The sequence below is a fragment of the Maniola jurtina genome, chromosome 13 (assembly GCF_905333055.1).
Source record: "Maniola jurtina chromosome 13, ilManJurt1.1, whole genome shotgun sequence".
NCBI classification, from domain to species: Eukaryota; Metazoa; Arthropoda; class Insecta; order Lepidoptera; family Nymphalidae; genus Maniola; species Maniola jurtina.
This window is the reverse complement of record NC_060041.1, coordinates 14,458,465-14,479,128: the sequence shown is the minus strand read 5'-3', so window position 1 is coordinate 14,479,128 and position 20,664 is coordinate 14,458,465. Positions and strand designations below refer to the sequence as shown.

General features: G+C 38.9%; 2 protein-coding genes across 4 annotated transcripts in view; both read right to left on the bottom strand.

Moving 5' to 3' along the window:
- Positions 1 to 403: 403 nt before the first annotated feature.
- On the bottom strand, positions 404 to 2,275 carry LOC123871008. Its single transcript, XM_045914525.1, has 3 exons — positions 2,075 to 2,275; positions 1,525 to 1,694; positions 404 to 496 (listed from the first exon to the last, which is right to left on the bottom strand). The coding sequence occupies exons 1-3, from the start codon at positions 2,148 to 2,150 to the stop codon at positions 404 to 406; spliced, it is 339 nt and encodes a 112-aa protein (XP_045770481.1). The 5' UTR covers positions 2,151 to 2,275.
- A 2,923-nt stretch (positions 2,276 to 5,198) lies between these two features.
- LOC123871228 (copper-transporting ATPase 1) overlaps positions 5,199 to 20,664 on the bottom strand; it is a 49,751-nt gene continuing 34,285 nt past the window's right edge. For 2 of the 3 annotated variants that reach the window (XM_045914905.1, XM_045914904.1), the window contains exons 10-30: positions 20,217 to 20,377; positions 19,709 to 19,809; positions 19,021 to 19,149; positions 18,151 to 18,337; positions 17,477 to 17,574; positions 16,880 to 17,015; positions 16,447 to 16,587; positions 15,829 to 15,937; positions 15,349 to 15,508; positions 14,917 to 15,016; positions 14,223 to 14,423; positions 13,504 to 13,814; positions 12,995 to 13,127; positions 12,168 to 12,303; positions 11,650 to 11,792; positions 11,082 to 11,174; positions 10,351 to 10,461; positions 9,587 to 9,736; positions 8,827 to 8,897; positions 8,201 to 8,341; positions 5,199 to 6,391 (exon numbers count right to left, since the gene is read on the bottom strand). In XM_045914905.1, coding sequence (XP_045770861.1) covers positions 6,274 to 6,391; positions 8,201 to 8,341; positions 8,827 to 8,897; positions 9,587 to 9,736; positions 10,351 to 10,461; positions 11,082 to 11,174; positions 11,650 to 11,792; positions 12,168 to 12,303; positions 12,995 to 13,127; positions 13,504 to 13,814; positions 14,223 to 14,423; positions 14,917 to 15,016; positions 15,349 to 15,508; positions 15,829 to 15,937; positions 16,447 to 16,587; positions 16,880 to 17,015; positions 17,477 to 17,574; positions 18,151 to 18,337; positions 19,021 to 19,149; positions 19,709 to 19,809; positions 20,217 to 20,377 — 2,930 coding nt within the window. In that variant the 3' untranslated portion in view covers positions 5,199 to 6,273. Of the gene's footprint in view, positions 6,392 to 7,405; positions 7,451 to 8,200; positions 8,342 to 8,826; positions 8,898 to 9,586; positions 9,737 to 10,350; positions 10,462 to 11,081; positions 11,175 to 11,649; positions 11,793 to 12,167; positions 12,304 to 12,994; positions 13,128 to 13,503; positions 13,815 to 14,222; positions 14,424 to 14,916; positions 15,017 to 15,348; positions 15,509 to 15,828; positions 15,938 to 16,446; positions 16,588 to 16,879; positions 17,016 to 17,476; positions 17,575 to 18,150; positions 18,338 to 19,020; positions 19,150 to 19,708; positions 19,810 to 20,216; positions 20,378 to 20,664 lie in introns of all 3 variants that reach the window. The other variant, XM_045914906.1, reaches the window with a different exon arrangement.

The window sequence follows — 20,664 nt, the reverse complement described above, 5'->3', positions numbered from 1 at the left end:
TTTAGCTAAAGAATAAGTATGTATAAGTAGCGACCCGCCCCGGCTTCGCACGGGTGGACACTACCACGAAAAATCCTACCTATTTTCCGGGATGAAATATAGCCTATACGGAGTCGGAAGAATCCCTCTAAGTAATGGTAAAAGAAATTTTGAAATCGGTTCAGTAGTTTTTGAGCCTATTCAATACAAACATGCAAAAATACAAAGGTTTCCTCTTTATAGTACTAAGTAGTATAGATAAGCAATTACAGGGTTTTAGTTCGGTTATAAACAGTAGCAATACTTTTTTGAAACTAAATTACCACGTTTTTGACGATAAATCAAAGCTTTTTTAGATGAAAACGGCAGTGTGAGTGATAAAAGAAAAATAAATAGACGCGTTTAGTTTTCAAAATACTTAAATTTATTTTTTCTCCATAGCTTGTTTAAAGGCGGCCGCGGCAGCGCCGCTCGCAGCAGCGGCTGCAGCCGCAACCGCCGATAGGAACTTCGTCCCCTGAAATGCAATACGTAATATCAATTTATTGGTGTAGGTACCTACTTTTCGTTTGGTTATCAGATTATGTTAGAAAAATTGGTTACTCTAACTAGGATAGATTCCAACGTATGCGAAGCGTGTTACTTTATATACAACTAGCTGAAACCCGCGACGTTCGCGTGGATGTAGGTTTTTAAAATTCCCGTGGGAACTCTTTGATTTTCCGGGATAAAAAGTAGCCTATGTGCTAATCCAGGGTATAATCTATCTCCATTCTAAATTTCAGCCCAATCCGTCCAGTAGTTTTTGCGTGAAGGAGTAACAAACATACACACACACACACACACACATACAAACTTTCTCCTTTATAATATTAGTGTGACTAGCGACCCGCCCCGGCTTCGCACGGGTGGACACTACCACGAAAAATCCTATCTATTTTCCGGGATAAAATAGGTATAGCCTATACGGATTCGGAAGAATCCCTCTAAGTAATGGTAAAAGAAATTTTGAAATCGGTCCAGTAGTTTTTGAGCCTATTCAATACAAACATACAAAAATACAAAGGTTTCCTCTTTATAATATTAGTATAGATGTTTCAGAAAATACCTTTTGATTACAACAAGGTGCGTTTCCTGACGTTTCACTTGTTGTGAGCTAGATACCCATACCAATAGCCCCTTAGTAAGCTTCACTTCATCTCTACTTTGTAAGCTTCCCGCCATGCCCCTGATCTGTACGCCTAGATCTTACAAGCTACGGAACGGATTTGAATGCGGTTTTCAACATTAGATAGATTCAAGACGAAGGTTTATACGTAATAAGGAGTTCAACATTGTTTTGTGTTAGTTTGTTCAAATATGACGATAATAATAATCATTCGAGATATCGGAAGAAATCCAGCCAACTGAGAGCTTTCATCGAAAATCCCGCCTTATTTGAAATACAACAAAATATCCCCACATACACCATCAGTACCTATACCTACATTGTGATTAATACATACAGTGAGTCACTATAGTGTGTCATTTTAATTTTGACGATACCTCGGCCGCGAGTGTGGTGGTGAACTCCTCCGCCTTCTTCTTCTGTTCGGCCGCCAGCGTGCTGATGGCTTGCTGGAACTTCTCCAGCTCGACGTTCTCCTTGTCTTTGACGTCTTCGAACAGCTTGCGGACATTCGCTTCCGTGACCTTTACGCCATCTACGATTTTTGCTGCAAATTTTTATTTTTTGTTGTTAAGTAAGCCTTACAGGACAAGTATACGTAAACGCAGCGATGTAAATACAGGAACCGCAATAGAAATACATAATTTTGAAAATTTTAACTCTCAACTTATTACGGTTCATGAGATACAGCCCGCTGACAGACGCACAGACGGACAACGGAGGCTTAGTAATAAGGTCCCGTTGGCACTCTTCGGGTACGGATCCCTAAAAACTGAGTAGTTACAATAGCCGCGCCTCGCCGCCATTCCACTTCCTCGTTGTGTTGGGTCTACACTTGTTTTTTGTGACCATGCACAATCACACCTGATGGAAAGTGATGATGTGGTCTAAGATGGGACGCGTTTACCTATGTGTCTATTCACTTACAATCTTTCATCCAGCAGACGAGGTTATCGACATTATTCTGACCATTTTTTTTCAACTGGTTAAAGGTGTCTTCCATTCTTTTAGTTTAGCTCATGGTCCGCTGCCTATATTTTCATAAAAGAAGGACATCAAACACGAAAATAGTGAAAATTACATTGAGATATAATTATGTATTTATTATTGATTTGACAAAAGTTTGACAATAAATTTCTCAATTTCAAAGTAATTTAAATTTTTTTTTTTCTATCTCATATTATACAGCGGCATCTAGCGGAATAGTTTAAAATAATCTCGTCACCACTAAGCGTAAGAAGCTTTGCGCTGACGCAGTTTTATTCTTTTCCGCTAGCTGTCACTGAACCGTACGCAACGGAGACAGTTTTTGATAGCAGAGCGTGGGCCGTGGTTAGACACGCGCCGTTGCCCATCTGTTTAGGATAATTTTCAACTTTATCTTGTTAGAATTGTGAAATCAATTAGTAATCGATACGTCATACGATACTACTTATTGACAGATTAGTGATTACTTAAATCGAAACAAGCGAGCTCATGTTAGCGATTAGGGCAGGTTCAAAATTTTTAGTAGCTATGGCCCTGCTATTTTGTCTCTGAAAAGAAATTCAACTTTCGTGACGAAATCTTCTTTTTATCGATTCAATTATTTCAATCGAATGGCGTCTCGAATCTCGTCTATAATAACTTGATGGACATCTCTAAAACGCGTCAAAAACACATCAACGTCTTGCCTAGATTGCCTCGACAGGATCCCTGTAAGTTGCACGAACTGCACTAGACTTAACTCTTCCCTGTTAGGACGCAGCCTTTCGTAGGAATGTGTGAACAATTCGCTGGAAATGAGGTTGCCGTCTATGATTTTGGAAGCCTCGAACCATTTTTGAACTATTTCATACTTCGCGCCGTTACCGCCGCTTGCACTACGTAAAGTTGTGTACACTTCTTCTAAATTCATGGTTCTTACAAGTTTATTTATTTTTTCAATAGGTATAGCTAATTAGGTAGGTAGGCTAGGTATAGGTAATTTTGTATATATTTTGTAGTTGAACACTGAAATCGAGTAGGCTTCTCATTGTACGTAGCACGCAAAACAAGTATAGTACGCGACAGGTCGAGATGACAATCAGAGTGGGAACGCCCCCGCGCTAACTCGGTGTGGGATAGCGCGGCTGACGTGAGGGGCGCCCTCCCGCCTCATACCCCGATTGCCATGTCGATCTGTCGCGTACTATAGTTAGGTAGTCCTACCTGAACACAGCAAATGACCGAATTATATGGACCACCAAGTTATAGAGAGAATCATACTGTATCTGCGTTCATTTAGAAGAAAAAAATTGGCGTTTTCTTCAAAGTAATATGAAACGGCAGTAAAAATATTATAACTACATGCTATAACTTGATGATAACACAACTTTTCACTTCACTTTGGAATGACCTATACTCTATCCACGGAGAGAATTTAGGATACAGCCTGATACTAGCTTTTCTCCGTGTATACAGCATAGTGCGTAGTATGTAGTGGTTCTTGAATTAAATAAATAAAACAAAAAAATGGCAGTCAATTCTTTTATTATACACGAGTATACAAAAATAAAGTATTAATAAAGTAAAGATTAGGGTATAAAAGGCCTTGTCTGCACTAACAAGTTATTTATTAACATTTTTGTATTAAAACGCACGTTTTGAAATAAACATAATTTTTATAAAAGTGGAAGATAACCTATTAGTGCAGGCTCAGACTACGAGTAGATAATGGTAGAAACACATTAGATCGTCCCATGTAGATCACATTTATAAAATCTAATCATTAAATCAAAGTAGGTACTATTGACTCTTTTGATGGTAAGAATTGTTAGATTTATAGTATACCCATAGCAAATATGTTTCTACCATTTTTTTATCAATATAACGTAAAAAGTACCCGGTTAAACCTATTCCAGTCAAATAGGAATTTTCTATCATCGATCCAAATCGATAAAATGTGAATTGCAATTAAAGAAGTCATCTATTAGATACTAGAATAATTTTGCGCTCCAATAAAATCTATATTATTTTCTTATATTTTATGTAATATAATTTATAGGAGAGTAATAATAATTTAATATTATCACTTAAATCAGCACAGTTATTATTTAAATAAATTATCGATTTTTTTTACACAAATTAAAAATTTCTATGAGACCAGAATATACTATTAGTGATTTATAGTTTACATTTGATAATAAAAATTTCCAAATCGGTCCAGGGGTCTTTGAGTAATCGGGGAACATACATAAAAAAAAAAGATCCCAACGAATTGCGAACCTCCTCCTTTTTTGGAAGTCGGTTAAAAAATTATGTCAATTTTTACAATTTACATACTTACAAAGTAAATAATTCGAATACAAACATAAATAAATGGTTTACATAGCAAATAATTACAAACATTATCAAAATGCGATGATTTCTTTTCGTTGATGATTGAAATTAATGAAAAAAAAAAATTTAGCTATCGAAATTTATTTATTTACATGATTCATTGGTTTTCTGTCTCAAACATTTATTCTTCCATTTATCATATATAGGCATAACTAATGTTCAGGTAAATATTTGATTTTACTTTAAGAGGGGTCTATTCTTAGTTTCGCTAAAACTAAGACTTAGTTTTTCAAAACCCTTGACGGGTTTTGAAAATTGAACCCAATGAATAATTTTAAAATATTCTCTTCTGAGTTCGCGCCCGACGCCCTGACCGCTAGGCCATGGTTCGCTTGCTGCTAGTGACGAGATTTGTGATAATATGTATAGCGTGTGAAGTGTAGGTAAAAACACTTCCAAAAAATTATAAAAATATATATGTATTAGTTTCTGGAACGTGTCTACAAAATTATATAGTGTATAATTGGTTTATATACACATATTAACAAAACTACGTTTAAAGAAATGCTTCGATTATATTCATTATACTTTGCACCTAACGTTTTTATTACTATTATAAAATACTGGTAACTAGCCTCAATCATACATTTACAATAAATACATTTTCGGCAAAGTATATTGTTTTAGAACGACACGACTTATACAATGATTTAATATCTAAATGTCGCATGTTTTAAATAAAATGCCGAACTTTATTTACATTATATATTCAGGTATATTTTGTACCAATGATAGCAATGGCAACTAAATTAACTATTATTGAAAGTATTCTATTTTTTACAAGCTTATATTTTCATTAAATAATATTAATACAATCATATTAGTTACATATTAACCTCAAAAGAAATTTCAAAAAGTACGGATTACTGCGGGGTGATTCGTTAACTCAGTGGTCATCACTGAATGGAAGCCATTAAGCTCATTTGACATTTATTTTTAATCTATTGAAGGTTTGCAACGAAATATTTTTATATCGCTCAGTGAAGCAGCAGTGTAGAGCCAAACAATGGCAAATGAGTTTCATAGCTTTAATTTCGTGAAGTGATGAGTTAGTGAATCACCCCACATATTAGTTTCATTTAAAATATGTTCTGCATAAAAGGAAGACCTATAGCCAGATTTTTAAACAACAAAAATATTGAAAATGTAACCTCATTTTAACATTTTCAGGGTTTCGTACCCTAATACTAAGTTTTGCTGTCCGTCCGTCCGTCTGTCTGTCAGCGGCCTGTATTTCGTAAACAGTAATAGGTAGAGAGATGAAATTTTCACAGATTGTGTATATCTATTTCCGCCATAACAACAAATAATAAAAATCTCAAAATGGCCGCCATGAAAATTTAAAGAAATTAAAAAGTAATATTTCTTATATGATGGTACGGAACCCGTTGTCTGACCGATTTTTTTGAGTACTAACAACTAAATATAGGTTTTACATCGTTTCTTTCTTTATAAACAGTTCAAACGTTCAAACAAAAATGAATATAACCATACCACTGGTCCAAAATACAGACTAACTTTAAATAAAACACCTCTCTTTACAGCACCCGGCAGAAAATATTGCAAATTGAATTTTAGAATGAGATAAGGGTTTCGTAGAGCGTTGTCTCTGTCGTTGGGACCGACAAAACGTCACACAGGTATGAGTGACAGAGACGACGTTCTACAAAGCCGAAATCTCTTTCTAAAATTCAATGTGCAATATTTCCTATATAAATTTATTTTTATTGATACGCTTATAATTCCCGAAGACTTTTAAACTGAGATCACCCGTTAAGGCTGGGCTGGTCGCGCGTTGGCCGCTTGGGGATGAAAGAGACGGTGAGCATGTCGTCCTCTTCCCGCAACAGGCAGCCATCGTTAGGCTTGCTGCGATGGAATAGTCTGGAAACAACAAATCACATTCTAAAAAATCGAAAAAATATCAAATATGGGCGGATGGTAAGCTTTGCCACATTGGTACTAATTCTGATGGCAACTAAATTTTAGTGTATTCACATAGCATCCTTTTCTCACCAATACAATAAGAAAAGGACAGACGAACTTAGGTGCCAGGCTTGAGTACTATGTTCAAAGAAAAGTATCGCTACATTTTCTGAGTTATGTGCGTTTTAAGCAATTAAATATCACTTGCTTTAACGGTGAAGGAAAACATCGTGAGGAAACCTGCATGCTTGCGAGTTCTCCATAATGTTCTCCAAGATGTGTGAAGTCTGCCAATCCGCACTTGGCCAGACTACGATAAAACCCTTCTCCTTCTGAATTGAGACCCATTCTCAGTAGTGAGCCGGAAAAGTCTACTATACGTTCGTAGAGTAAGCATTAGACGAAGCTTATTAAAAAAAAATTGTGTGTTGAAAATCTTATACCTTGTCTATAAAGATAACAAAACCATCTTGGCATTTCAAAAGCCGTGATTTTAAACTCATAGATTGAATTTGTGGAGAAAATAAAGCGTAATTAAATGATAATAAAAAACCACCAAAAAAAAAACAAACATAATATTATCCATTCAGACAATACAAACACACACAACCAATTTAAATAATCCATAGAAACCGACAAACGACAAACTTAAAACTTAAAAAAACCCAATGAGTATAAGAAAAAATAATTTCTTTCATGCATAAAATATACTTTTTCATTTTATCTGAATAATATCAATAGGTTATGAATGCAAATCATAATGAATTTGAATTTTAATGAAATTACTAAAATAAAAATATATTGTTAGAACTGTGATTTAAAAAAAAACTCATTGTAAAAACGCCAATTTTTTAAAGTTCTCAATTAAAGGCTTGTGTTATAGTTGACAGTAAAACACTCACACATGTCAAACCTCCACCGTCAAGACGCACACAAACACAAATGTAACACGTATCAATATCATTGTATTACCATCACAACTTTAACAGAGTCGACTTGAGCGGGTCCCGCTTGCCGCTAGAGTGAGACACAAATACAAAGTTGCGTGAGTGGGAAAGAGAGCGGTATACTGCTAGTGGGTACTTAGCATAGTACTTTAACTTAGCAGCTGAAAACATCGTGAGAAAACCTGTGATTTGTCAGCCGAACTTGGCCAATGTGGTAGACTATGGCCTAAAGCCTTTTTATCTTTTGTATGAGACCCATATTCAGTAGTATGGGTAGCGATGATGATGATTAAACAATCACTTCTGATCGACTGACGCTCTTTGGCAGATTATAGTGAGACACAAATACAGAGTTGCGTGAGTGGGACAGAGAGCGATAAACTGCTAGTGGGTACTAAGCATAGTACTTTAACTTAGCAGCTGCCATTGATTCTGTAAGGATCTTGACATTTAGCGATACAATACAGGGGGGCTAGCAACAGCTTCAGTTTGTGACAGCTACAGTTTGATGATTGCAATCACTAGGCTAGAGATCAAGACTTCATATTCAATGGGGTATGGGGTTCATTCCCGATGTGTGAAATTCAATATCACTTGCTTTGACTGTGAAGAAGAATATCGTGAGGAAATTTGAATACCTGAGAGTTCTCCATAATGGTCTGCCAATCCGTACTTGGCCAGCGTGGTAGACTATGGCCAAACCCTTCTCACTCTGAGAGGAGACCCGTGCTCAGTAGTGAGCCGGCGATGGGTTGATCATGATGACATCGGTGATTGATGGTATGTCAGAAACCTAGTGAAATATAACATGAATACATACTTAGCGAGCGCCGTTCCTCTATCCGTAGGGTCCACCTTCTCATCCAGGCCTCGGTGCACGGAGACGGAGTCCAGCTCCTCCAGGTGTATGGATTGCAGGTACTCCGTCGTGCGCAGCTGTTCTGGAGACGGTTTGTTAAATCTGTGGGGGAAAATGCTTGTGTGACGCTTATTGCGATAAAAGGGTATAATCCTAATCCTAATTAATAATATAAAACTGAAAGTGTGGATGTTTGGATGTTTGTTAATCAATCACGCAAAAAGTACTGGACAGATTTGGCTGAAATTTGGAATGGAGATAGATTATACACTGGATTAACACATAGACTACTTTTATCCCGGAAAATCAAAGAGTTCCCGCGGGATTTTGAAAAATGTAAATCCACGCGGACGAAGTCGCGGGTATCAGCTAGTATTACATATACGAAAGTGTCAGTCTACTATATTATGCGTCTGTATGATATTCATGTTTGGTTACTTTCTGGAGCTTGCATAAGCTACTTTTTATCCTGGAAAATCAAACTTCCTGCGAGATTTCTGCCAACCTATATCCCCACGGACGAAATCGCGGGCATCAGCTAGTGTTATAATGAAACATCGATAAGAAGTTATTTGTGAAACCCTTACGTTTTGAGCAATAAACTGGAGCACACGACGGACACGGAGCTCATCGCCATGGCGGCGGACGCCATCCACGGCTGCAACAAACACAATACTAATTCAAATCAAAGTCAAAGTCATTTCTTCAAAACCATACCATTATGCACTGTGAACAACATTTGAGGAGCTGGCCAGCAAAATGATGTAATAAACGCAATAAAATTTTACAGAAGGAAAATCTGAATCAAAGGTGTTAGAAATTGGAACTCTTATGCAATTGTACCGTTATGATCGAAATCACGAACTGTGGACTACAATTTTAGTACACTTTTAGACTGTTTGATTTGGAAATTAGATCTGATTTGTATTCAGTGCGTCAAAAATGCCCAGACTAAACAAAAACAAGTATTTTGATCAAAAGTTCTATTACATCGTTTCGTTCGCCAGCTCCTCAATTTATGTAATGGTGATAATTATTATAATACATAAACTTAAAACTAAAGCTACGTGGGTTCCAAACGCTTCTGGTCTGAGGAGATTTTAATCCCAAATCGATAATCGGCATGTTACGTAGGCCTAATTGTGCCGTGTAATTGTACCTTGGCAAATAACATGTACTATCATTCGACAGTTTTGTAGTAACATTGTTATTCAAGCTAGAGATAGAATAGAGAGAGCTCTCTCTATTCTATCTCTAGCTTGAATAACAATGTTACTACAAAAGTAGAGAAATAGATGGAAAGTAAGCGAGTGCAGAGTGAGAGAGAGAAAGAAAGAAAGGCGTTACCTGTAACTGCAAGCCATAGAGCGCGAACGCTCCACTGGCGAGGGGAATGCCCAGAAGGTTATACACTGACGCGAACAGAAAGTTGAGGCGAATCCTTCTCACGGTCGTCCGCGACAGCTCTAGACACGCCACCACGTCTAATAGATCGTTCTGGAACAAAAACACAATGAACATAAAATATATATGACAGCTTAAAATTCTTCCTCGTTTCTAATTAGAACTGCTAGGTTATGGAGCACCCTTCCAGTGTCAGTTTTTTTAAGAGTGAATAGGCATCTTCTAGGCAAGTGCGCTCCATTTTAGGCAGCATCATCACTTGCCAGCAGATCTGATTGCAGCTCAGACAAAGAATGAAGGTGGACTTGTCAGACGCGTATACCCGAAAGGAGCCAAACAAATCATACTTACGAATGAAAGGTTACGTTTCTTAATTTGCGCTCGCTACGACTGTTACAGCTGATCGGACAGCAATGCACCATAAATGGCTTTCTATACTAAATTTAAAACAGAAAACTAAATAAAACTTGCAATATTCGCAATAAATTACTATCACAGAGGCTTGTTGGACACAGATGACAGTTGTGCCCAACAAAAAAAAAATCTGAACTATGACAAAGACAAAAAAAAATGTGTTTGTCTTTATCACTCTTCAGAGCTTTTCCATACACTTATCTTGTTCTAACAAGCTATATATGTCGAGTCCACCTTGATTCTTTGTCTGATGATTGCAGCCAAGCGTTAGTCTATAAAAAAAAACCACTCACCCTCATGAGAACTAAGTCAGCGGCCTCCACGGCGACGTCGGTGCCGCTCGCGATGGCGATGCCCACGTCGGCCTGAGCTAGCGCCGGCGAGTCGTTCACACCGTCGCCCACCTGCAACCAACATCCTCTCATTTAACCTCGATAGCCCAACGGTTGGGGAGCGGACTGAATTCCGAAAGGTCGGCGGTTCAAACCCCACCCGTTGCACTATTGTCGTACCCACTCCTGGCACAAGCTTTACGCTTAATTGGAGGGGAAAGGGAAGTATTAGTTGTGATTAGCATGGCTAATATTCTTTCTAAAAAAACTATATCACTCTCACCATATCAGGGATTGCTTCTTTTTAGGGCTCCGTCACAAAGGAAAACGCGGTTAAGTGTGAGTCGGAATCGCACACGAAGGGTTCCGAATCATCGTACAAGGAATCTCAAACCAGTAAAGTAAAATTTTTTCACTCCAACAGCTGTACAACACTGCTAAGTGCTAGTTAATAACGGACAGCGCCATCTAGGATGTTGTTTAGTAAACATAATTATTATTTTGGTCGTGAACACTAATTTCTAATTTTTTGGCAAATTTCATGATTCTATAGATTTTAATTCCCTTGAATTGACAAATAACAAAGTGAACCTATAAACCCTTATAGGATCACTTCGTTGTCTATCTGGCTATCCATTAAGATCCTTTTCGCTTATCTGGGGAAGAAAGGTGATTATTTTTGTCATACATACCATAGCGACTTTCTGTCCTTTTTCCTGAAGTTTCTGTATTTTCGCGACTTTGTGTGATGGCAACACTTCCGCGTACACTTTGGTTATTCCCACCTGAAACAAACGTACTTATTTCAAAACTAGCGACCCGCCCCGGCTTCGCACGGATTCTAATGTGGTGTTAGTGTGGTTATTTCTTACTTACTAAAATTATAAAAAGGTTAAGTTGTAACTTAATTTGTAGGAGTATCTTAGATTAATGAACTAGTTGTAACTAATTGTAACATTTTACTGTCGTGGCCATTTCTATTTCTATTTTTATTTCAACCAAAAGCTTACCTATATATTTTGCACGCCATACGTAAATGGTGAAATGTGAAAGAGACCATTCATCAATGTACTATACTTTATTGTTACATTTGTCAAAAATAAATTACTTCATTTCTACTTACACTTTACTAGTTCAGGAAACAGGTGCACATGCAGTAATGTTTATTATTATAACTAATTGTGTTTTGTTACGTTTATGTTACATTTGTTTCTGAGCCAAATAAATTTATCTTAAGTTTATCTTATTTCAAACTATTACCTGTCTCGCGATGGCCACTGCTGTCTTCCTGTTGTCCCCGGTGAGCAAGCACACTTCGAGCCCCATCCGCTTCAAGCAGTACACCGCCAAGTGTGCTTCCGCCTTTACTTCGTCCGACACGCCTATCGTGCATACCAGTTGATCTGAAAATTAACCGGTTGATCTGAGTCTGAAAAATTGTGTAATATGCTTGGACCCTCAACGGTATTACAATTTGCGCGAGGCTGTACGCTCGATGGGTAAAACCAATAATTTAAAATGGTTAGCAAACTTGAAACTAACAGTGGAAGACTCTATTTTACATAGGCACCATTTCAATTCTAGAACCTTCCTCGTTCTAACCCGAACCGCTAGGATATTGAGCACCCTTCTGGCATCAGTTTTTCCTTCACCTGTTGATATGGATACCTTCAAGTCAACCGCGCTCCATCTTAGGCTGCATCATCACTTGCTAGTAGGTCTGATTGCAGCCAAGCGCTAGTCTATAAATTAAAAAAAAAAAACCTTAAAATCCTTACCATTAATAGCCGCCAACACAGCCGTGCGTCCTAACTCCTCGTCCCTCTGTAAAGTCTCCTGAACTCTCCGCGGAACGGATACGCCGTTTCGCGCCATCCATTCCCGGTTACCGATCAGCACTAATTGTTCCACTTCCTGCAAGAAAAGCAAGCATCTATAAAAAAACTTTTTTTATTTTTATTTTATAAACTAGCGCTTGGCTGCAATCAGACCTTCTGGCAAGTTATGATGCAACCTAAGATGGGGCGCGCTTGCTTAGAAGATGCTCTTTACTTGAATTTGCAGGAATGGAATTAAAAGGCATGGAATTTTGAGATTAAAATAAATCACCATTTTAAAAGCTTTTTGAAATGCAAACTTCAACCGCGTCTTGCGATTTTAGGATGGATAAAAACTTCAAGGTTGCATCAGCGACACGCTAATAATAATAATTATTAGCTTTTAAAATTGGTTTCTTAATGCAAACCAATAAGGTTAAATTTCAATACGTACACGTGTGGTAACATATAGTAACAGCTATCAGAAAGTAAATCGTTGGAAAGTGTTACTTAATGCATAGTGATTAAAACACATATTACCTTTTTACCGGTATTAAAAATCTATCTATAGACACTTATCGGACTGAGTCAGTAAATTATTCATATTAGTCTCCTTTTGTCTCAAGTTGGGATATGGAATATATTATCATAGTGCTGGGACTCCCAACACTTATATAATAATATATTTTCCAGAAAAACTGACAGCTTGGAAACGTCAATTTGCTTGGTTTAATTAAAAATTCGACTACCTATAGATATAGATCTTTTTAGGCTGTGGTAGTACTAACTTCGCGGTCATCCCCGTTGGGCCGTATGACCGCGTGCAGCCTCTGCGCGGCCTGCGCAGAACTTAAGGCCGCGTCCCCCGCTCCCCCCACTATCTCCACGGGCACGCCTTGCAGTTGGATCGTTGAGCCTTCCCTGACAAATGGGGAAACAATTAAATTATTGGACTTATTGATAGATAGACAGACAGTCAGACAGACAGACAGACGGACGGACGGACGGACGGACGGACGGACAGACAGACAGACAGACAACAAAGTGATCCTATAAGGGTTCCGTTTTTCCTTTTGAGGTACGGAACCCTAAAAACATGATTACACAACTAGGTAGATACTTTTTGATTTGACCGTGACTGAAGACTTTTTAAAAAACTAATATTAGCCATGCTAATCCCCTTCCCCTCCAATTAAGCGTTAAGCTTGTGCTAGGAGTGACAACAGTGCAAATGGTGGGATTTGAACCAACGACCTTTCGGAATTCAGTCCGCTCCTCAACTTCTACGTAAACTCACCTAGCATTAGCCAAAACCGCGCGTAGCTGCGGCGATTGCTGCGCGTTTTGCCGCAAGGTGATCTTGGCGCGCAAACCGCAGCCCGGCGCGGCCGCGAAGCCGCTGCACGATGCGCGAGCATCCCCGACCACGCCCGAGCACCAGCGGACTATCGCTGAAGCGACGGGATGCTCAGAGTTGAGTTCCGCGGACAGTATGCAGGCGAGGACGTCGGGCAGCGTGGCCGGCTCGCCCGTCAGCAGCGACAGCCGCGCGACGCTCGTGCTGCCGCGGGTGATTGTGCCGGTTTTGTCGAAGATCACTGTTTTCACCTACAAATAATTTCCATTATTCTTTCAGGAAGGTTTTAGTATCATTATTAGGTATGAAGTAATATACTTTACGGTCGGCCTCAGAATTCAAGTAGCAATTTCGCAAAACTATTGCATCAAAAATCTGTCACACTTTAACCTTTTTCTATAGACACGCCACACATACTTAACGCTTGTGCATAACCGTGCCACGCGAATACGATGTTGCTAAACGACTTACGGCCTTTGACTGTATACGTATATCACCAATATTATTGGTTGTGTTTATACACCGATTTCTCCGAAATTTCTGAACTGATTTGAAAACTATTTCTCAATTCAATAGAGGAAGTTGACAAAATGGTCCTTTATTTTTTTTAGATTCAACTCTTTAATCCTCATGCTGCAGGGTTAGGGAGAGTATCCTACCTTATGAGCATTCTCCAAGGGTTCCGCCCCTTTGATCAGCAGTCCCAACTTGGCTCCTACCCCCGTAGCCACCATCACAGCGGTAGGGGTAGCAAGTCCCAGGGCACAGGGGCAAGCAATCGCCAGAACAGATAGAGCGAAGTGGAACGCCGTCTGTATGATGAGCTCCCAGTCAGAAAACCCAGAGTTCAGGTATATTTCCTAAAAAAAATTACAATGACATCAAATAATTGCGTTCATGTATAAGCTGTGACCTAGTGGTTAGGACATCCGCCTCCTAATCGGAAGTCGGGGGATGGATCCAAACCCTTCTCTTTCGTAAGAGGAATCGGCAATGAGTTGAATCTATTACACAGAATTTAAGATTTAAAAGAATTTCAGCTCCGGCGGTAAATTCTATTTGCAACGTCTTGCAAATCAACCATTACATTCTAAGAATACGAAAAAACATAAAACAAGAGCTTGCAAAGTTTACTTTTCTTAGGTTGAGATCTATAGAGCGAACTTTGACTTTGTTCAGACTTAAGACACTGTTAAAACGAGAAGCGCTATACTGCTGACATAAAACGGTCTCGTTTTAACTGAAGCTTTAAGTCTGAGCTAAATCAAAGTACACTCTATAGATCTCAGCCATAAAGAATTGACATAATAGCAACAGGACAAAAGGGGATTATAATAAAATCCTTGTACTCACGGGTGTGATGGCCTTTATCCTGTCGATGTCCAGCGCTCCGCTGATGACCCAACACACCAGCGTCAGGACCGATAGGAACACCACCATTGGGACAAAGTACCTGCAGCAAATTACGAAATTGTGTTACAAGGGACCAAAGTGATATTTTAGTCCTCGAGGGCATTATTTCGAATTGAGAGCGTAGCGAGGAATTCAATGTACGTCACCCGAGAACAAAATATTTTGGACCCTCGGGTCCCACACTATTTTTCATCACTACCTGTGAGAAAATAAAAAATAAAACATATACGCGCGAACGCGAAGAGAGAAAGCTCAAACTCCCATAAGAACAGTGGCATCTTCTAGGTGAGGGCGCTCCATCTTAGGCTGGATCATCACTTGCCAGCAGGTCTGATTACCAAGCGCTAGTATAGTAAATGGAAATTAACTTACCCCGCTATAGTGTCAGCTAGTCGTTGCACCGGCGCTTTGGAGCTCTGCGCGTCCTCCACCAGGCGAACGATCTGCGCCAGTGTGCTGGCCTCACCCGTGTGCGTCGCGCGCATTAGCAACGCGCCATGCTGGTTTATACTGCCTCCTATCACGAGCGAATCTACAACAAAATGCACGCAAAACTTAGCGTTATTATTATACTACCTTAACACAATCAAATACCAATAATAATCATTTGCCTTATCTCGTAGTTTTAGTGATTTAGTATTTTTCAAACCCGCATTGTATAGCGTGCAAAACTCGGGCCAATGCCTCTCTTAAAACGCGGCATTGCGCTCGAGTGGCCTATTTACGGAACGTTCATTGACCTCTAGCGTCAGTCAGATGTGTTATTTGTAGTATATTTTGTAGACGCCATGTTTTGTACTGTTATACTGTTTAAAAGTTATACTGTTTAATTAAATTATCTAACATAGTTACCTTTCGTTTTGGCCACAGGCATAGACTCGCCGGTTATCAGAGATTCATCGCACGTACTCTGGCCCGATATCACCTTCCCATCCACCGGAATTTTAGCGCCGGGCACTACCTACAACAAATTCATGTTAAGCCAACTGAAACTAGACAAATCATCATCATTGCAACCCACTAGCCCACTACTGAGTACCGAGGGTTTAGGTCATAGACAAGAAAGGATTAGTAAACATTATTCAAGGATAGTCACAAGGATTACGACAAAAAATTGAAAATTGAAATGGTTAATTTAAAACTACTTGGTACTTTAAAAAATCTCGATACACAATGGCGGCACAAAACAGTTGTTCTGCTTGGCGGCCATTTTAAATACAGACGGAAGTAACGCGAGAGTTAATTCTATGGCACTAACTTTAGTACCTACTTTAAAACACCACGATAAAAGGTGGCAGCCACAAAACAGTAGTTCTGTTTGGCGGCCATTTTAAATACGGACGGAAGTAGCACAACGTTAGCACAAAAGATACTCTATTACCTAGAAGACGCCTATTCACTCTTGTTTTAAAGACACCCGGATTGTAGGAAACACAAACACAATGAATCCCATGAACAAAAAGAAATTACCTTTAAAACGTCTCCTCTCTCCACGAGATCCACTGGTATGCTCTTCTCTGCTATTTCTCGGCCCTCCTGGTCCAGTGTAACCAGGACGGCTTCGGTGGGCTTCAACGACAGCAGTTTTGATAGCGCTTCCGACGTTTTACCCTAAACGAAAAAGAAAGATAGAATATATCCATACTTATATTATAAATGCAAAAGTGTGTCTGTCTGTCTGTTAGCTTTTCACGGCCCAACAGTTTAGCCGATTTTGACGAAATCGGCTAAACAAAATAGTTTTTATCCCGGAAAATCAAATAGTTGCCACGGGATTCTTAAAGATCCATCTGTTTTACCGATTTATATGTTCAAAGGTAGCTTGCGTACAGGCAATTGACATAGGCAACTTTTCATCCCGGAAAATATAAGAGTTCCCACGGGATTTTTGAAAAAGACATACCTTAGCAATATGTTCTAGCCATCGTCCCAAAGACACGAAGACGAGTAACATCGGCGGAGTGTCGAAGAACGTTAGCGGACTCGTGTCCTTCTGCAGCGCCATCGCAGCTATCACTACTGCCAGCGAGTACGAGTAACTGGAACACAAGAATAAATATCAAGCAATAATAATTATACTTTACTTATACACTCACACATACACACACAAACATACAGATTGTAACCAGAACGCTGGCAAAACTTAGCGTTTATTATATATATAGTTTATTACCTAAGCACTAGACAATGCCAATAACCTTCATAAATAAATTGCCTTATTTTATAGTTTACGTGATGATTAGTTTTCAAACCCGCAATGTATAGCGTGCAAAATTTACGACGACGCGGCATTGACTCCGAGTGGGGTTACGCAACGTTCGTTGTCCTCTAGCGTCAGTCAGATGTTTTATATTGCAATATATTGTGAACATTTAGAAATACAGGATTTTTTTTCATCAGTATTATCACCTGTTTTCGTTTTTGCTAACGTTCTGTTTACACCCTGTATACACACGCGTACTCATAAAAGAAACAGTAACTAATAAAATGTGTAGTGTACCTGATGGTAGTGGTCATGGATATGAGTACGTCCATGTTGGAAGTGCCGTGCCGTAACGCCTTGTACGCTTGCTTGTAGAAGTGCCAACCACCGATGAACTAAAATACACATTCATTCTATTAAACTTCGTAGATACTTACAGTACGTCGCATCTGCAAAATTTGTTTGTGTAGAGAGACGCACTGACTAAAACCGAATGTACACCAATGTAATATAGACCTTATTGCTTGACGTTAAGACTTTAAACACAAGAACAACATATGCGCTCCCGTTCGTACCAAACATGGCGCGTATGCAACCACCAATAACGGATGGACGCAAGAGAGGCGCATGCTATAATTGGCCGAGATATTTTTGCGCCATTCTAAAGATTTCTGCGCAGGTACATCGGCGTAACTAATATGAGTGGTATTACTATACTTAGCTCGGTGAGCAGCATGGAGTAGATCATTCACCGAATCCCATGAAATAAGTCATTGCCAAATCATATGAGTGGTTGGGAGTTACGAGGGCATTATTAATTAACGTTCTAATAGCGTTAGTGTAGCGAAAATAACGTTGTAATGCTGTCAATGTTACCTAATAAATAACGTTATATCATTAACGTTATTGAAAATAACGTTACATCATTACGTTACGTTAATTTGGTAACGTTATGAAACCCTGGTTCTCACCTGTACAGGAGTAGCAAGAAGGAACATGAGCAGGTTTTCTAGACTCAGTCCGGGCAGCACGCAGCACATGTCGCGCGGGCTGTGGTGGTGACTCATGATTAGCATGAAGTACGTCATCGCCGCCATACAGGGGGCTCCGAATATCAGCGATATCAGGAACGCGTTCCGCCATTTTCTTATTTCTTCTCTGTCGACAACGTTAAACAAAACCTATATTTATATCACAGGGACCCTCTTCTAATGCACTTTAATTCCAATCGGAAAAGTGCTGCTTTATCTGGCGGCCACAGGTTTTTCCGAGGAAATATGAAGTGGAGGCGATTTCAATGGATCGAAGACCGTCGAGGTGATGCAGAGTATACAACCTGCATAGCCCCAAAGCAGAAAAAGAAGAAAGATACTCTTCTGCAGGGTGATTAGCTAACTCAGTGTCTAGCAGTGAATGATAACCACTGAGCTCATTTGACATTGCTGCTTCACTGAGGGATACTAAAAGAATTTCTCGTAGAAAACTTTCAAGTGACCCATACTAATATTGTAAATGCGAAAGTGTATTTATCTGTCTTCTAACTTTTCACGGCCCAACAGTTTATTCGATTTTGATGAAATTTGGAACAGAATTAGCTTATATCTCGGGGAAGGACATAGGATACTTTTTATCCCGGAAAATCAAAGAGTTCTTACGGGATCTAAAGGTCCATCCGCTTAACCAATTCATATGAAATTTGGTCAAAAGAAAGCCCAGAAATTGACATAGGTAACTTTTTATCCAAGAAAAACCAAAGAATTCCCACAGTATTTTATAAAACCCTAAATCCACGTGGAAGAAGTCGCGGGAATCATCTAGTTCAAGAATAAAACAATGCATACTTATGTTCTAAATAGTTGGTGGTGCCTCGATTGTGTGAGCTGACAGCCGTGGCCTCGAACCCGAGACTGTTGACAACGTCACAGATTTTTCTCGCGCCGATTATCTCGGGGTCGTATTTTACTTTGCCTCTGTAAACAAAACAAATCACACTATTATGTATTTAAACAATGTTTAGTCTAGACTCCTTCAACAAGGTCAGCCTGAAGCCCGAACAATTTTGAAATCGAACCTTATACTTACAGAAATAAGGTTGTATTTCAATCGTACTATTGAAAGGATAAAGGATAAAGTTTGGTTGACCAAGTTGAAATCTGCTCATGTTTAAAATACTCGGCAGTAAATGTTGCACAACCGACCGACCGACCGACAAAACGTTCTACAGGTATGAGTGACAGAGACAACGCTCTACGAAGCCGAAATCTTATATTATTGAGAGAGTGAGAGAGTATAGAAAGAGAGGCATTTATTAAATGTTAAGCCGCAGCGCTGTGCGAGCTGAATTGCACTTTATAGCGTCGTACGTAAGTAACAAGTTGCTATTTATTTAGATGTCTTTGTGGAATGATCATTCCGTACGTGGATGTTAATGCTAGTATTCTATGGATACACGGACATACATAGTTACAATAATTGAAACTGCTAAATAAACTCTATTAAAAAAGTATGTACGTATAATATGATACTTACTTGGAGGTAGTGAGCGCAATGGAGCAGGAAACAACACCGTTAAGTTTAAGTACAGTCTTTTCTATTTTGTTGACACACGACGCGCAAGTCATGCCTTTTATCTGAAAATAAATTTTATTATCAGATTTTTCTGAAACAATTAGGAAGAAACATGGTTTTGCATTTTCAGGATAAACAGCCATACATTCATATTTTTATGTATTATACTTTTTATATAATATAATATAATTATTCCTCCTTTTTCAGTAATAAAATTGATGCGAATGTATAGTGGGGTACTTCCAGCTTAGTGGGGTAGAACTCACAATTCAAAATCAAGTAAGGGTGCACCTCTATCGCTTATCAACTCTGAAGGGAAGCCCAACTCTGCTATAGATTCTGTAATTGCCACGGCAAATATCTTTGACGGTTCATATCAATACTCTGCATTGGCCGCTAGAAGTGCTATTATTATTGAATAGACACCTGCAATAATACCTTTCTTCTAGCGCAATGGGGTATAACTCACCATTAAAGTCAGGTCTTTGGGCGCGCCGCTTTCACTTATCAACTCTGAAGGGAAGCCCAACTCTGTTATAGATTCTGCGATTGCCACGGCAGATATCTTTGACGGTTCATATCGCACTTCTGCCTTGGCTGCTAGAAGTGCTATTACTATTGAGTGGACACCTAGAAAAAACAATAGCTTTAGCATAAAATTTTACATCTAGCTAACATTGATAGAACTCGTAAGTCGAAACACTATTATAACATCAGAATGAAATCGACTTAATTTTAAGCCATGGATTTTTAATTTCACAGGGTTTCCGTTCGCAGCACCGTCTATAAATGCATGGCCAATTTTGGGCTTTAAAATAAGGTGGTTAAGATCTATTTTACTTTATTAATATGTTTTGGCACTCGAATTCTTCCAAATATTTGAACTTTAAATTTAAAATAATACAAGGTGTAAAAAG

Excerpts from the sequence above, each read along its gene's own strand:
- LOC123871008 (XM_045914525.1), bottom strand. The coding sequence starts at position 2,150 with ATGGAAGACACCTTTAACCAGTTGAAAAAAAATGGTCAGAATAATGTC. Across the intron at positions 1,695-2,074 it reads CGTCTGCTGGATGAAAGATT|CAAAAATCGTAGATGGCGTA; the intron begins GTAAGTGAATAG and ends AAAAATTTGCAG. Across the intron at positions 497-1,524 it reads CCACCACACTCGCGGCCGAG|GGGACGAAGTTCCTATCGGC; the intron begins GTATCGTCAAAA and ends ATTGCATTTCAG.